The 18,098-nt window shown below is 36.3% G+C and overlaps 2 protein-coding genes across 2 annotated transcripts; both read left to right on the top strand.

Annotated features, from left to right (window-relative positions):
- The first annotated feature begins 11,527 nt into the window (after nt 1-11,527).
- LOC126710082 (expansin-A7-like) lies at nt 11,528-13,441 on the top strand. Its single transcript, XM_050410462.1, has 3 exons — nt 11,528-11,765; nt 12,337-12,652; nt 12,823-13,441. The coding sequence occupies exons 1-3, from the start codon at nt 11,606-11,608 to the stop codon at nt 13,133-13,135; spliced, it is 789 nt and encodes a 262-aa protein (XP_050266419.1). The 5' UTR covers nt 11,528-11,605; the 3' UTR covers nt 13,136-13,441.
- Nucleotides 13,442-13,980: 539 nt separating this feature from the next.
- Nucleotides 13,981-15,565, top strand: LOC126709990 (uncharacterized). The gene has a single exon (XM_050410373.1). The coding sequence runs from the start codon at nt 14,502-14,504 to the stop codon at nt 15,420-15,422; it is 921 nt and encodes a 306-aa protein (XP_050266330.1). The 5' UTR covers nt 13,981-14,501; the 3' UTR covers nt 15,423-15,565.
- The last annotated feature ends 2,533 nt before the right edge of the window (nt 15,566-18,098 follow it).

The following is an 18,098-nucleotide window of genomic DNA, read 5'->3' as shown; positions in this document are numbered from 1 at the left end:
AAGACCTATACATTTGGAATTACTAAAAAAAAGGGAAGGGAAAGGAACTAAGGTATAAGGTCAGTCAACAAAGAGCCTCCTGCGGGAATTGTAGGAACAATTGATGAAGAAAGAACTAGCTGCTTCTTAACTTTTAGATCTTGCAGTGCCTTGTGAGCACGAGCCAAGGCTTCCTCAGTAGCAGCAATCTTAGCATCAAGGTCCTTAGAAACCTTCCTCTAGAACAGCATGTGAGCCAAGGACCACAGGTACTACAGCAAAAAAGACCAATTGAATACTTGTTATATATTTATGTGGGCGTTATCTCCTTATTACTATGCCTAATTTGTATAATTAAGCCATGATTTGCATTAGTCCCTATTATTTATCTTTACATAATTTCTTGAATAAGATGCTATTCATTGTGTGTAATTTTCTACTTTCAGGAAATCATGTGAGAAAGATGAGTTTACAGGAATTTGTGAGAGAATGGAGGCCAAACTAGAATTAAAGTGGAGCTAAAGGACCATAATTAGATGTCTAAGGAGGTGCAGCTGGAGTACTTGGATCGTCTACCATGATTGGAAACTTCAAATAAGGAAAGAAATCAAAGAGGCAGAATCTGAAAAAGGAAAAATCTGATTTGAGTACTGATCAGTATTTTGGGCGTATCTCTCTCTTCAAAAATCCAATTGACACAAGGCTAGATGGGTTGGAACCATAACTTAAATATCTACAACTTTCCAGTTTTGATTTTTTCGAAATTCTCAATTTTTGAAGGCTTAAATTAACTCACAAGTTACTACTATAAACCTGGGCGGAAATTAAAATAGTAAGAGTTTTATTTTCCTTGGACACTTTTTACATTAGGGTTTTGAAGGGAGGCTGTGTAGAACGAATTTTGGCAGAGAAAACTTTGTATTTTTCTTTCTCTAATGGTAGCCTAAACTCTTTGCTAGGGCTAGGGGTTATGTTTCTTCTATACGGTATGAATATTCAATGTGATGCTTTCTAGGATTTTATCAACAACATATTTGATTGTTCAATTATATTTCTTTTGATGTATTAGTTCTTCCATGCTTTCAATAAGTTCAATCATGTTTTTCTTATTATTTAGATGAATTTCTAATAGTTTCAAATAGAAATCAGGTTTTAAAGTGAATGAGTTTTTCTGAAAATTTTTCTAACCACATTATTAATCGAGGTTATCATGCGTTCTTGAATTGTCTCAGTTCAACTGAATCATAAGTTTTTAATTGTATAAGAACAATCAATTATGAAATAGATATTTTCTTAGATCACAAAGAATTTCATATCGATATAGGGAAACACCCCGATGCCCTAGTATTTACATTATTGATTTAAATCGGTTTTTATTATTATTCTTGTTAACAATCACCAAGCAAAAGTATTTTTCTTCTTTACCAAAATTTTTGTTTAATTATATTGTCTTTGAATCTATCCTTCTCCTTGTGGTTCGACCTCGGTACTCCGAGAATTATATTGCTACGATCTCCTACACTTGGGAGTGAGCAAACAGGCAACCATTTCAGCCATCAAAGGAAGCTCCTCCTCCAGCCCCTCTGACCTTTCAGAAGACTCTGTGAAGGGGCATAAAGCATGTTGAAAGAAAGGTGAAGAAACCTTGGCAAAATTGCTAAATGGAGGGAGGGACGCTGGGGGCTTCGCCGTAAAAGAAGAGACAGAAATAAGTATGGGGAGGGAGAAAGGAAAGATATGAACTAAAAGGGGAGAAAAATGACGATGACAGGTAGTACATGCCTTCAGAAGCCTTTGACTCCAAGGAAGGGGCTGCTTCAAGGGCAAACTAGGCGCTGGTTTGACCTAAAAGAAACAAAGGGGAAAAGGAACAAGAACCTTTAGGAAGAAAGGATAAGGGAAATAAGAATAGGTGCTAATAAATGATGGATAAGGCTTACCTACTCAAGTAGATAAGGACGCACCACCCAAAGACTCCTTGCCCAACGCAAACTCAGTAGTGGGCTTAAGTATCACAGTTTTAGTTGGACTAGGGGTCTGCATAGGCTTAGGATCCTGGGGAACAAGAGGCTGAAAAGTTTCAGGGTCTTGAACAAACAAGGAAGTAGAAGGCAAAAAGGGCTAGGCATCCTTCACTGCCTGCCCGACTTTCTCAGCTATGCCACCACTAAGGGGCTCCTTCTCCACACTTAAGGCAGCAGCAGGCTGAGCTACCACCACTTCCTTCACCAAGGCATCACCAGTCGCAGGATGAGGCACCTCGACCTGCAAAAGAAAAGAGAAGCAAGAAGAAGTATGTGGCAAAACATCAAAATATATATATATATATATATATATACACACAGCACTAGAAAAAGAAAGAAAGCAAACAATAAAAAGGCATAATTGAAAGAGGCCCATACCACATCATCACCAGAGGATTGGCTTTTAGCTCCCTTGGGGTCTGACTTGCACTTAGACTGCAAAAAGGGAGCGACCATTCATCAGTTAAAAGGAGAAAAAAAAAAAAAAGGCCCAGAAGGTCTTAGGGGAGACTGGGGTGTGATGTCAAGGGACCACAAAGAACCATGGGCTGAGGAACTCACAAGAACCTGAAAGACAGAAGACTCTACCTTAGTCTTCACTCTGATCTTTGGGATTAAGGAATGGCCAACTTCCTTTCCAAATGTAGAGGGGTCCACTCTCTTAGGCTCCTCAGAAACAACTAGCTGCTTGCGAGACTTAGCAGTTTTCATTTTTTTAGTCTCAAGGCCAACCTCAGTACCCTTAACGCTTTCTTCAATCTCAGCTCTCTTGATAGCTTCCTGCTTGATCTTCTTCTGCTTACCTTTGCCCACAAAGTTGCAGCACCAATTTCCTCTACCACCCCTCTCTTGATTGGCACACCAAAAGAAGCACCCACAATAAGGTCACATCTTGACCAAGCATCAGGAAAATTATTCGCATAGCATACCCAACTACCTCTAGAGGCATGCCACTTTACAAATCCTGTTTTACTGCTTATTGCAGTAGGCACAATGCCAGCAGTGGGGAGGGCTAGACGCTTGTTGAAGGTAGGACCGTAGGAGTGGAGAAAAGACTAGAATCAAGAGCTCTCTCAATTTTACCAAGACCAACAAAATCCGAGAAGGACTTCTGAACTCTTCTCCAGTAGCCAGTAAAGCCACTGGAAGCAAAAACCCCCCCATTAGGAGTTTGGCACCACAAACTGAGGGCTCCTTTGTGACCAGTAAGAAAAGGCCTGAAGCCTTAGAAACAGATCCAGGGAAAGGAGAGAATGCACTACCTCTTTAAATATCGGCAAGATGTCCTAATCAAAACCAAATTGTCTAAGTACCCGGTGTGTTGAATAGTGAGTGTACCTTAGACCACTTGATGAAGGTACTGGAAGCCAAGAGGGGCTGATACAGGCCAAGTATGCCAAACTGCCTTCATCTCCCCGACGCAGATTTAAGGTATTCCCTAGGGAATTAAGGAAAGAGGCCAACACAGAATCACAGGAAAACCCACAATTGAACTCTCGAGGAGAATGCCAACTTAATTGCCCTGCTTGATCAAACAATTCCACCAAATTAAGGCTGCCCCCCTTCAAGTCAGGCCAGCGAAAGATTATGGGGTGGTTGTCAGTAGAACTGTCATACAGACCTTTAATCACATCTGGGGATCCCTGAACTTATCCTTCACATACTTCAAATTCCTACACTTAGCCAAAGTGACAGAAGACCGATCCCACATGAACACCTGAAGGATAGTGCAGTGGAGGAAAGAAGTAATAGTATAGCAGGAGTTGCCCTCAACCTCATCCCCATGAAGCAGATCCAATTGAGAATAAACATGGCCTAAGAACATGGGGGCTAAAGGATACTGAGCACCCCAGGACAATTTGATTGTTAGAGGAAAGAAAACAGACTTAATCCCGTATACGGGGAACTCACTGAATAAAAACTTACTGAACCAAAGTGTCAGGAACCCAGCTTGCCTAACTGCCTTGTCTTTCTCTCGAGAAAGGTTCATGACCCACCTACCCATTTTGGCCGGTTTCCCCCCAGAAGAGGAAGTACGCCCGTCGAAGTAGCTGAAAAGCTTGTTTTCAACCTCGCGATCCTCGCTAGAAAAGCTGATATCAAAGGGATTCTCATCACCAAACATTGGGAGGAGAAAATTATTAACATCCTCCAAAGTAATGGTGAGCTCACCAACAGAAAAGAAGAATGCGTGGAGAGAAGGACACTAGCGGCGCACCAAGTGTCTAAGGCCCTTAGCGTCTTGAAAACCTTTAGGATTCCTAGAGATCACTACTGATTTTAGGATCCTGACGCTCTCCAAGCAACTGACAAATTCACCATCAGAAATATCTTTGTCCACCCAACTAGACCAACCAGTAATATTCCCCGAGATGAAGTCGAAGAAGATGGGAATTGCTTCACGGGATCCTCACCTAATCTGAAGGTCCAAAATTTCCCTTGGATCTAGAGCCTGGGCAGAATTGGCAAATCCAAATTGGCCAAAAAACACCCAGGTATAAAGGGAAGGAGAGGCCTCGTTGTGGGACGCCTGAGGGAAGAACGGGATAGAGGTGTACCAGGGATCCCATATAGGGAAGGCTAGGCACTCCATAACCACCTACACCTTGCTCTGTGCAGACCCAGAAGAACTTTCACCTTCAGAAGGACTGGGAGTACGATCCCTCCTTTTTCGTGAGGAAGAAGAAGCCATGGAATGGCAATGCAATAGGAAATAGGGAAGTTAGGGGAGTGAAGAATAGAGAAGAAGGGACAGAGAAACAGAAGTTGGAAGGAAGAAGATAAGTTTGAAAGTAAAAATCTCTAGAAGTGAAAAGATGGTTTGAAGTAACAACAATAATAGCGTAGGGACAGTTAGAGAAGACGATGTATAGAAAGACGTGCCAGTTGCCAATATTTAATTTTATAAGAGAGAGTTATTGGTAGTTATTAATGGGAGTTACGAGGAACGTAAAAAACGAATGGGGAAGTTTTACTCAAACACTTAACTGCCATGTTCCGTGCAAAGAGAGGAAGTTGCAAAAGAAGTGTAACATGTAAAAACCAGGATACCAAAGGATAGCGGGGAGAAGCAGGATCCTAAGGGAAGGAGAAAAGGGACCCTGAAGCCAATTGAAACAGCAAGAAAGGAATTTCTATAGAAATCAAGAGCCTTATTTACTCACGCGTGGGCTGCAAGCAACCCATGAGCTCGGGGGGCTAAATGTTAAGGTCCAAAAAGTCACAATGTTGTACCAAGGCACAAAACAACGCAAAGGATTGAAATGTAGGAAAAATAATGCATTTGGGCTTCCAATAAAGAAAAAAAGAGGAAAGGTCCAAACCCATTAAGGGTCCATAAGGAGGGACCCAAATCCATGAATAGGCAAGTTTCGGGCCCTATGAAATAAAGGAAAGAAAAAGCCCAGCCCAACCCTCAAAGGTCAGAAAAATCGCTAAAGAGCCCGAGCAAATAACTGGTCCAAGAAACCTAGATTCCCAGGAGCCTGGGATTCTCGGGACATGTAGCAAAGCCAGGTTGGGATTAAGACAGTTCAAGGGAGTGCCAAGAAACACAAGGAACAAGAACAGATATGTCCCTATTAGCCACCTAATGATGCAAAAAGGGGTCAGAGGGCTTGGGAACCAACAACTCATGAGCAAGAGCCTGGTACCTTGGGTAACTCAGGACGAAGAACTAGGAAGGAAGGTGGCTTGGGATCTTTCGACCTGGCAAAAAGGAATTAGCTCACCTGGGGAAAATAACAAAAGGGAAAGTAGTCAAAAGGTGGGTCTAAAAAAAGTGGAATCTAGAAGCCTTGGAGAAGGAAAGAACAAAAGCCAGCCTTTTTGAAGAAGGAATCTCAAAAGAAGAAAATAATGAGGAATGAGTAAGGGACCAGCCACCAATGTTACTAGCACAACATTGGTTCTAGTACCCAGGGGAGCAAATGGAGGGAATTAGTAGTACCCCGGAAACCCTAGGATCGCATTATAAAAGGGGAAGTAGCCAACAGTGAAAGACATTCAGGAACAAGGAATTAGAGTAAAAACCCTTGAGAAAACTCTATCAAAATTCAAAAAGAGAGAAAAAGGAGGGAAATATCGTTCGATATCCTCAAGCAGCCACTAGAGAACACACTTGGATTCAAAGGGATTCAAACTTTACAAGTCTTAAAGACCTGAGGAGCCAGCTAAGCCTGTGATTTTTGAACTTATTTGGACCTTGTAACACCTAGTGAGCATAGTGTATTACATATTCAAGAAAGTAACGAAGTATTTTACATTGTTTTAAGGATCCCTAATACTTTATTTTATGCTCCTTCTTTATCATTCCGTTCCTTTGTTGTTCCTTGCTATTCAATGCATATATTTGCTGTATGTTAGCATGTATGTGTTGTAGGATTCGTACTCTGTGCACCACCTGGTTCGAAATCAATCCAATTTAACTGCGGTGAACCAAGTTCAGTCCCTTAAAACAATAAGTATTGGGCCAGGATCTTTGTTTCTACTTGGGCCTGTGTGCTAAAAAAAAAAAGAACCCACACAATTGGGAGTTGGGATCACATGTCCAAACCAAATGGGCTTGATAATTTGCTTATTATGGATTTGATCATGTACTTCTATTGGATCTTGAGCTTAAAAGCTTGAAATGAAGCTTAAGTTTGAGCTTGATATTGAGCTCAAGCTTGACTTGATTAATAAATTAAGTCAAGCCAAGCCAAACTCAAGCTTTTGGGCTTTCTAACAACCTTAAGCTTAAACATAGTTTGTAGGCTTGATTTAAGCTCAAACTAAGTTTAAATATTTTATATTTATTGTCGGGCCAAATTTGAACATTCAATACTCGACAAAACTTAGATTGTTTACAACCTAACAATTTTGAACAAAAAATTAATAATCTCTACAATATGATGGCTAACAAATGTATGAAAGACACCAAAATCCTTGTATGTTTGCATGTTCGGGTTAGGTCGTTAGGTCACAGGTCACCTCATTTTAACTTTGGATTAAAAATCTCAAGTTTAGATCACATGTTTTTCTTCGAGTTTGGGTTGAATTATTGGGTCTAGGTTCAATTTTGTCAAGTCTAAATGTAGTTATTGAAGAGCAAAGCAAAGAGAAAAGAATTCATCACCACTAAGAGTGGACTAGTAGTTGTGACTTAGGTCTTGAGTTCAAGTCATTTTTCACTAACAAAGCACTAATGCCCTTTATGCTTCATAAAAATGAGGTATTGCTCTAGGGAGGTTAGGAAGTGCCACCATTTCACCACCCCTTCTAACCATTGATAAATAAATAAATAAAAAGAAAAATAAATAAATAGGCAAAAATGCAAAACTGACCCTCTAACTTTCACATTTTTTTCATTTCAATCCTCTAACTTACAATTTTGTCAATTCAGTCCTCTAACTTTCAATTTTTGTCAATTCAAGGCTCCGTTACAAATCTGTTACTGCTGCCAAAACGACGCCGTTTTTCATGGTTTTTTTTTTTTAAATTCGAAATTAAAATAAATAAAAAATTGAGGGACGTCGTTCCCCTTCCCTGAATCAAAACCAAAAAAAAAAAAAAAGGATTCAAGAATCAAATCCCTAGCTTTGAGTCCGAGAGAGAGAGAGAGCGACTGAGTTCACCAGCGGCGAGGAACCTCGCCGCCCCTATTCGCCGTGTAAACCACCACCACCCTCACTGCTCTGCCTTGACTGAATCGATGATGGAGTTTTCAATCAGTGATGGGTGTGCCATGAAGACTGTGAGGACGGAGGGGGTTATGGCTTTGTATATGATTTTGCTTTGAACATTGGCTTGTGATTTTGCTTCATCAATTCATTCATAGATCTAAATTCTGTAATTAGCTTTTTTGACTTGGCATCTTTGAGGAAATTGTATGTAAATCATGACCTGATATCTTGAATCTTTTTTTGATTCAGGGAAGGGGAACAACGACGTCGTTCCCCTTAATGTTTTCTCTTTTCTTTTTTTTTCTTTTTCCAGATTTTTCTTTTAATTCCGAATTATATAAAAAAAAAAATTTGTAAACCATGTAAAACGGCGTCATTTTGTCAGCAGTAACAGATTTGTAACGGAGCCTTGAATTGACAAAAATTGGAAGTTAGAGGACTGAATTGACAAAAATTGAAGTTAGAGGACTGAAATGAAAAAAAAGTGAAAGTTAGAGAGTCAGTTTTGCATTTTTACCAAAAAAATCAAATTAAAAATAAAAAATAAAAAATAAATTAAAAAAAAAAAAAAAAAAAAACCCTGAGAGCCAAGAAGATTCTCTAGGTCTCAATCTCATGTTTGTATATTTAGTAGATCAGCCTAAATTATTGAGGTTTGTTGCGCTTAAAACAAATTGGGTGTTCAATCATTTTGAAAGACTACTCCCAAATTTCCTCTCAAAAACCATAGCTTTGATTTGTTTAAAAAGATTCACCTGTCTAAGTTCAAGAATATTGACCCTCACCGGCATGGCCGCATTACTGGAGAAAAAAAAAAATCAAACTAGGGATAAAGTCAATGATGGAGATTCTATCCTTTTGCCCTTAATTTTTTAAAAATTTAGCAATATGCCCCTATTTCGAAACTATACAGGGATATGCCCCTGTTTTGATACTCGATTACCTTAAAATCGAGTTTCAATGAAATACTCGATTCGGAGAAAATCAAGTTATGCCGAATAAAACTAAAAAAAAAAAAAAAAAAAAAAAAAAAAAAAAAAAGCATGGAACTCGATTTTAGGAAAGTCGAGTTCCAAAATGCCGCTATAGGGCTTTAAAACGTCATTATAGGGCTTAAAAACGCTACTATAGGTCCCCTTGAACCTAGTATGGGGACTTATAAAAAAAATTTAAAAGTAAAACGCCGCTATAGGGCTTTAAAACGTCACTATAGGGCTTAAAAACGCCATTATAGGGTTCTCTGAATATGGGGCAATCACACTTATAAAATTTTTTTTACATGGAACTCGATTTCCTGAAACTCAAGTTCCATGCAATTTTTTTTTTTTTTTTTTTTTTTTAAGTTTGATCAAGCATAACTCGATTTTCTACAAATCGAATATTTAATTGAGCTCGATTTTAGGATAATCGAGTATCGAAATAGGGGCACGCTCCTATATAGTTTGCAAACAGGGGCATATTGCCAATTTTTTTAAAAATTAAGGATAAAATGCCAGAATCTCCAGTCAATGATATAAGTTGCACTTGCACTTGCGCGTACAAGTACAAACTTAAATACGTGGCAACATTTAATTTGAACACCTTAAACAGGTGGGGCCATAGAGAATATTTGGACCCTTAAATTGAATATTTAATACCCACTAACAACACCGAGTCACCGACCTGAATCGATTTCAAGATCATATCATAATTTATAGGCGCATAATAAAGCACAATAGGTTTATGTTTTTGAGTCCACGCATGTTTATGTTTTTTAATTTGACTTCTAGTTGTTCCTCAAAAAAAAATAAATAAATAAATAAATTGACTTCTAGTTATAAAAAAAAAAAATAATCAAAAAAAAAAAAAACTGCAAATTTTATTACTTTGAACTTACAAATTGATATATTACAAATTATAAAAAGCTAATTCAAATATTCAATTGTAGAATGGTCGAAGTCCATCAATCACATTTATTATCACGTCCATTTCTAAATTTTATACTACTATAAAACTTATAGAATCTTTAACATTTACCTTGCATAAAACACTACTATGTTTATGTTTTCTTTAAATTAATTGATCAAACCAATTTCAATTTTTTTATTTCTCTCACATATATACAAAAGTATGTTTGGATGAATTTAACCATTTAGCTCATTGTTTTAACATTTTCCTTGCATAAAACTATACTATGTTTGCGTTTTCTTTAAATTAATTGATCAAGCAAATTTTAGTTTTTTTTTTTTTCTCTCACATATGTACAAAAGTATGTCTAGATGAATTTAACCATTTAGCTCATTGTTTTAAAAATAAAAATAAAATAAAAAAAGGAAATTTCTCCTGCTATCCAAATGAATATTGAAACTAGACTCATCATTTTTTATTTATTTTAAATTTAGTGAAATACTAATGTTTAAAAGTAAGACAGACATAGTATTCTAATTTTTAAGATCTTTTTCTACATGAGAATTTATAAAAGTTTGAATGTCTAAAGCTTAACAACTTTTTAAAAAATAGTAAATTACTCTTTTAACCATTTTGTGTTTTTAAATTTAAAATTATTTAACTAAAAAATAAGGGTATTTTAGAGAATTTAAGAATTTGTGTAGGATATTTTAGTAAGCAAAATGTTGAAACCCAAATAGGAAATCCTGTTATTAATAGTATAAATTTAATTGCTAAAATCATAAACCAAATTTATTTTGTGTCAGTAATCCTGAAATTTGGACCAACCAATTAGCAGATTGTTATTAATTGAAATAATTTTAATTAAGACAACACTGACCGCATTGATTTCAAGATCAAATCATAATTTATAGGTACACAATAGTTTCATATTTTGAGTCCATTCTTGTTTACAATTTTCAGATTTGACTTTTAGTTATTTATATGAAAAGAAAAAAAAAAAAAAAAAAAACTATTTTGGTGTGTTTTCTTAAATTAATTGGTCAAACCAATCTTCACATTTTTTTTTTTTTATCTTTGCCATATATCAAAAGCATTTCCAGATAAGTTTAATCATATAGTATGCTCATTGTTAAAAACGAAAAACAAAAAAATAAAAAACCAATTTAATATAATTGTTTCAATATATTCCCAACTGTCTATTTAGAGACAACAAGGGGTACATTGAAACAATTATTTTAAATTGGGATTTCAAGCAATAGTTTGAGGGATACATTGTAAAATGAGATGAAAATTTAGAATGAGAAAACATAATCCTCCTCTCACAAAAAAGAATAGAGAAAAAATAAGTTCTCCTACTAGCCAAACTAATATTTGAAATTTAATAGCTGAAATTGTAAACCAAATATATTTTGTGTCAGTGATCTCGAAATTTGGAGTTTTAGACAAATCAAAGAGCAAATTAATATTAATTAAAATGATTTTATTTGGGTAAAATTCTTCCTAGCTATTCCCTGATTGTCTGACTCATGAGAGGAAGGGGAGGGCAAAGCAATTGGACCCAAACTGAAGATTAGATTAATTAATAAAAGGGAGGTCAAACGAAAAGAGATACATCAATTAAGGATTTTTTTTTTTTTTTTTTTTTTTTGAGAAGAATCAATTAAGGACTTTAAACACCACAGAATATAAACATGCCTGCACGTTCCAAACTATATAATTTCAGGCAGTTTTTCATGGTCCACACACCCAATTCAATCGGCTGTGCAAGAATTTTCTAGGTAACCACATATTGGTGCAATGAAACTCTCATATAATGTTTTTTAAAAATAAACAAGTAAGCTTTTCAAATAACGAACAAAATTGATTTCATTTTATAGACTTTTTTCCCCATTATTTAAATTGAAAGACTCAATCTTCGTGAGGATCATGAATGCACTGTCTATAATTAGAATTGTTGTTAGATACCATATAAGTTAGCATGTACAAGTCAATAGGCATTACAAATTGTCATAGTCAGAAAGAGCTCTCGTAACCAAGAGTCATTGAACCATGGCTTCCTCCTCTCAATCATGGAGCTTTAGCTTCTTCTTCATGGCATCAATATTGGCAATCATCAGCCAACAAAAAGTTGCCGGAGTCTTCTGGCCAAGCCCATGGCAACTTGCCCACGCCACCTTTTACGGCGACGATACTGCCTCTGCAACCATGGGTACTCAATTTACATTATTATATTTTGTCATCATTTTATCTTGAGGGTAAAAAAAGACACATAATTTTAAAATAAAATAATTTTGCTTGTTGATCTAATTACAAGATTTGATGGCAAAATTTGTTCTTGCTACTTACTCAAACTTGAAAAGAAGTAGAGTCAAGGTTTATTTTTTCAGTGCATTAAGGTGAAGAACCAAAGTCACCTTAATATGCATAAAAAATTTTGAGTGCACTTAAATTTTATATTGATTAAATGATTTTAGCTATAGGGTAAAAATTCTTCTAAAAGAAAAAGACATAATTTTGGCTATATGGTCTAAACGTTCCCTTAGCAATGTGAACCAATCAACATATATGTATGGTCCAATTTACAACAATTTGCAATCAAATAGTAGATTTTATCCGGCCTACACAAAGTACAAACTTAATAATAGTGTTTTGTGTTTGATGGTAAAAATTAATCATTTAATATTTTATCATATCTATTAAGAAAAATTAGATTTCATCACAAAAGAAATAAAGCATAATAATATGTTAATTGATGTCCCTTTTCTGTATTGGGTTTACAGGAGGAGCTTGTGGGTATGGAAATCTGTTTGTTAATGGTTATGGAACAGATACAGCAGCCTTGAGCTCAACTTTGTTCAACAATGGCTACGCTTGCGGGACTTGCTACCAAATAAAGTGTTACCAATCAAAGTGGTGCTTTACAGGGGTACCATTCACAACAGTGACCGCTACGAACCTTTGCCCACCAAATTGGTCACAGGACTCCAATGCTGGTGGGTGGTGCAACCCACCTCGAGTCCACTTTGACATGGCCAAGCCTGCTTTTATGAAAATAGCACAGTGGAAGGCTGGCATTGTCCCAGTTATGTACCGCAGGTATAGGATTTCTTAAGTCTTTTTATCAAGTCATTATACTAGTACTAATTAATGAAGAAAAGAAAAATCGGTTCACTTCTGAAATGGGAAATTATCTTCTTACACTAGTTTACATCTACTATTTTACACAAGTATCTACGATTAATAGTTAGCATTGTTTTATGTAATAGGGTACCATGTATAAGGACCGGCGGGCTTCGATTCTCTTTCCAAGGAAATGGGTACTGGTTGTTGGTGTATGTGATGAACGTCGGAGGTGGGGGAGACATTGCTAATATGTGGGTGAAAGGAAGCAAAACAGGATGGATAAGCATGACCCATAATTGGGGAGCTTCATACCAAGCATTTGCAACTCTTGGAGGCCAACCTCTTTCTTTTAGGATCACCTCTTACACAACCAGGGAGACTATTATAGCTTGGAATGTTGCTCCTGCTAATTGGCAAGTAGGATTGACTTATGGGACCAGTCTCAACTTCCGTTGATAATTTAAAATATACAAGCTGTTCACCATGGCTCTTTTATCTTCTTTTTCTTCTTCTATTTTAAGTCCCGAAGCTTTTTTGTTCGTTCACTTTGGAGGATTTTCTTTGTCTTGTATGTGATCCTTATTCACAAAAAGTGAACTTTCACCTGCTATGGGCGTAGATGCTCATGTCAAGAATATCACTACTTTTGCTTGTTACTTTTAAAGATTAGCGAAGATGCCAATTAACTTGGTTAATCTCCTGAATGTGTGTAGCCCCTTTATCCAGCACAAATTAGTTAACTATCGGCAAAAGATTCATGGAGATGGCCCAATAGACAAATCTTCTGTGCAATTTTGTTTCTCAACTCAACTACAAAGTATTTCATTTTTCCACCAAACATATATATATATTTTTTGTTAGTGCTCAAATCCAAAACTAAACAAATCCAATATGCTTAAGAATAGGACATCTCTATCTTTGGCAATACTAATCTTGTGATGTACTTATAGTCAAAAAGACATAATTAATGCACTCCATAAGGTGCCAATGATACACAATAAAAAGCATAAAAAGCACATAAATTCCTCTCTCGTGAGGTCCTACAATAAATGGTAAACAAAATAAGGGAATGAAGGGAGTCATTTGCACCAAAATTCAAAACATATTCTTGTATTTCTTATTTGACCTCCCATGTGAAAGTTGGGCCCATGATATATCAAAAAAAAGAAGAAGAAGAAGAATAGAATGCCATGGTAGCCAACAAGAAACCACAAAGTAGTTCAAGTGGCAGACATGTCATCAAGCACAATTAGAGTATGGGAGCCCCTAAGTGAAAAATGCTCTCATTTCTTTCCCTAAGCACGCCATGCCCCTTTAGTACCATCATTATCAGTCCATGCTCCAAAATCATATCTCCCAACCTTTGCCATATGACTCTCACCCCTTTGCCAACTCAAAAATTTTCTTTACTAAGACAGATCGACAAAAAGTATGCTGCTATGCAACAGTACGAGATTCATTTTGCTGGTTCTTCACAACCCCACATCTCCTAAAACAACAAGCAATCTTTCTTATCAGGAACTTTCATAGCCACCCAACATTTTCACTCCCTTCACTTACAATGATAGAAACAATATAAGAACTTTCTTTTTTTTTTCTCTTTCTTTTTTCCTTCCTTACTCATTAATCCACCAAAGCTTTTTATGTTCTTTAAATTTCCCCAAACAGTCTAAACTTTCCTTTTCTACAGGAAAAGAATCTAATCTAGATTTATTTTTTCACAAATTTCAAACTATACTTTTAATTTTCCAGCCCCAGAAAATTGTCGAACTCCATACTACTACATATTCTTCCAACTTCTTAGCAAAGCTCATTTTTTCACATGGGCTCCCTCTTCTCTTTTACATTGATAATTCTTTCATGGGCATCATTAGCATCAATAAAAGCTGGAGCTCAAGGAATCAAATCAGCTCATCTTCTTGATCTCTACATTAGAGACTACACATTTAAGTCCTTTGACCAACGTTTCAGGACTGGAACGTTACACACTGTACATTTACCAGCAAACTTTTCTGGCATCAGGGTCAACATGGCGAGGTTCAGATGTGGCAGTCTTCAAAGGTATGGTGCAAGGGTTATGGAATTTCATCTGGATGTTGGTGTGACTGTGCATCCCTGTGTGGAAAGAGTCATGGTAGTTAGACAAAACTTGGGATATAATTGGTCTTCCATATACTATGCTAACTATGATTTATCTGGTTACCAACTTGTGTCCCCTATTTTAGGTCTTCTAGCTTATAATTCTGGTGTCAACGTGAATTTTAGAAACTCTTTTGAGCTTGGAATTCTTGCAGGAGAAAAGCCCATCACAATAGACTTCAGCAATACTACAAACTTCACTAACTTACAGGGAATTAGGCCATATTGTGCTAGTTTTGAAAGTGATGGCAAAGTCACACTAGCAAATCAGGTATCACCATATGTATGTGATGCAACGAGGCATGGACATTTTGGATTGGTCATTGAGACACCCCCAAAGCAAGTGAGTAAAAAGATTAGCCGGTGGAAAGTGGCAGTTGGAAGTTCAATTGGGGCTACATTGGGTGCTTTTCTTTTGAGTTTGCTTCTGGTGGCAATGTTTGTTAAGGCCAAGAAGAAGTCAAGAATGGAAGAGATGGAGAGAAGGGCTTATGAAGAAGAAGCATTGCAAGTATCTATGGTTGGACATGTAAGAGCTCCTACAGCAGCTCTCACTCGAACATTGCCTACAATTGAGCACGAGTATATACCTCCTCCTCATTGAATATTGTTCATTTTTGTTTGTGATTATTCTTGTTGTAACATTAGCTAAAAAAGAAAAAGTATTGGTCATGAGATTTAAAGAAAATTCAACCATATTTGCATAGTTTCCAAATCTTGGAACAGGAATCAGGAACAAATTAATCCGTTTCTCAGTCCTGATGATTCATTATTCTTTTTCCTTCAATCTTTTTGTAAAAATAATGATGTTTTGAAAAGTTTATTTCACATTTCAAGCTGGATGTCCCAAATCAAAGGCATTTAAATTTTATCAGCGAGAGCTAGAAGTAGGAATAAATCAAAACTTCTGGTCATTCAAGGTAAATTTGGATACAACAATACAGAAAAGTAGGTAATTCTTTTTTCTTTTTTTCAATTCAATAGTTTGGCCAAATAAGTTTATATGATTCACTCTTACCAAGTCTGGCTCAAAAGTTTTGCAATTGGGACAAATGCATATTAAAGTAAGATATGAATAGACACCTGTAAAATGTGGGAATTTAAAGCATAATAAAACTCTGTTGTCTGCAGATTCTTTTTCGTCCTATACTCCATGTAGCATCACCGTAATTTTGTGTAGCTCAACTATAATGCCTATATTTGGTCGTTCAAGACTACAAGTAGGTCTACAATATTCAAGAAAAGAAAACTTCGTTTTTGGTAAGTAAAGATGAGTTGTATCTGAGTTACCCAAAACATAATAATAAATTACTAAATAAATGCATAAAATTGAAGAAGACTTTTTTTTTCTTTTCCTTTTTTAATATTTTTGTTACGTGAAGATTGAAGTTGAAGGAATCATACCTCAAATCTACCCCACAAATGGAAACGATATGCCATTAGACTTAATAGAAGTGGGCTGTACTATGCAGCATTGTTACATTCTAGACAAAGGCAAAATCACATCTCATGCTTGAATACAAAGACTTTAACTTTTCTTTCTTTATTGTGTCAAAGGCAATTATACACCGCAGAATAGATGCTTGAAGATGCAGTAATGTTATTAGCCATCATTTAAGTTGAAAGGTAGGGTGGAAAAAAAAAGTTGAAAGGCAGAGGGAACTTTTGTTGTTTGGGTAAGTGGGAAAAATTTCTTACAACCTCCCATAGTGCGGGAACAAATGGTAACCTATGTTGATAAAATAAGCATATACTTAAATGTTATAAAGAACACATAATTTAGATTTTCTACGATCATGTGATAGCTTCATCAAAACAGCTTAGTATTGAACTTTCCAATTTAGTAGAATTAACAAAACAAAATGAAGGAAAAGATGACTCTTTTACTAATAGAACACTCTTTTACTAAATGGCTTGAATTTGGAATAAGCTTGTGGAGATACCTCAAAGATGTCTTGAATGGTGCCTTGAAAGTGACCGAAATGAATGGATAATGGATCAAGCACGATTTGAAATGAATTTGAAACTGTGAATTTTGCATATACAAGACTCAAATGAGCCAATTTGAGTGAATTGGGAGCCTTAAATGGGAAAATAGGCCCCTAAATATATATGCGAAAAACATGGTATGATAGAGCTATTGGCAAATGTCAACTCTAGTCAAAGTCAATACTTAGCAGTTAAAAGTCAATAATTAGATGGTTAGTCAACAATTAATTGTGTTGTTAGATTTGAATCCAAATAGGTTCAAGTCAAAAAGAGGATTTGCGAACATGGCATATACATGCTTAGGGGTCACGTGGCAGTGATCAAGGTGTGACATGTGGCATGGTTGATATCATGAATAATATCACAAAATACTAAATCGCACATGGCGGCGCATGACAAGATTTTTGACTAGTGTGTAAGGCACATGTGACAAAGTAGAAGCACGTGAGATTTATGGTAGCATGTGAGATTCTTCAAGTGGCACGTGATGGGAAGATTGACAACTGAAGTTTTGTTTTGTAGATCGGTAGCAGTAGAGATGACTAGTGTGGTCATTTTCATCAACCAAAAAAAAAAAAAAATTTGAGAATGGTAGATCTAGTATGGAGAGCTGTGGTTTGTATTGCAATTCAAATTCCCCTCCCCAACTAATAAATTATAAATAAGTAAATAAAAAAAATAAAACTTTTTTCCCAGGGACCTAAATGGCAATTCAAGTCAATGGTAATTATAACAAATATAAATTAAACATTAACCTAGACAAATCAAAAAATAACTAGTAATTTTATCAATACTGGGGTTGTGAGTTTGTCAGCTCAACCAAGCTGGGCCAAGCCTGAGTCCCTGACGGCCGGACCCCACCTAGTTCGTACATCTATTTGGGTCCAATACTTAGTTCATAAATTAAATGAACTAGGTTGGACGTTAACAAATATTTTGGGCTCAAAATTTGAGTTTGGGCTCATATGCCCTTTTTTCGGCTAGGCTTAACGAAATCTCAAACAATGTATTTATTCTGAGGCCCAACACAGAGGGGGGGGGGGGGGGGGGGGGACATGTACTATGCATTAGGCTTTCTTTTTATGTGTACTTTAAAAAAAAATCCAATAGAAGGATTTAGCATAGTAATTAAAAAAAACAACGAGATGGGACGGGGTTGGATTTGGGTGTCGGATCCTCACCCTCTCTCTTTAAGGAAGGGAACATTTGCATGGTTGGAGATATATTTTTTATCCCTATAAGGTGGTTTTGATATTAATGAGATTGAGATGATAGATTAAAGAAATGGATA

This window comes from Quercus robur, chromosome 12, assembly GCF_932294415.1.
Source record: "Quercus robur chromosome 12, dhQueRobu3.1, whole genome shotgun sequence".
Classification (NCBI taxonomy): Eukaryota; Viridiplantae; Streptophyta; class Magnoliopsida; order Fagales; family Fagaceae; genus Quercus; species Quercus robur.
The sequence above is the reverse complement of the archived record's forward strand: the minus strand, read 5'-3'. Positions and strand labels throughout refer to the sequence as shown.

What these genes read in the sequence shown, in the direction of transcription:
- LOC126709990 (XM_050410373.1), top strand. Translation starts at nt 14,502, where the DNA reads ATGGGCTCCCTCTTCTCTTTTACATTGATAATTCTTTCATGGGCATCA.
- LOC126710082 (XM_050410462.1), top strand. Translation starts at nt 11,606, where the DNA reads ATGGCTTCCTCCTCTCAATCATGGAGCTTTAGCTTCTTCTTCATGGCA. An exon ending in TACTGCCTCTGCAACCATGG is followed by an intron (nt 11,766 to 12,336) that starts GTACTCAATTTA and finishes TTGGGTTTACAG; the next exon opens with GAGGAGCTTGTGGGTATGGA. An exon ending in GTCCCAGTTATGTACCGCAG is followed by an intron (nt 12,653 to 12,822) that starts GTATAGGATTTC and finishes TTTATGTAATAG; the next exon opens with GGTACCATGTATAAGGACCG.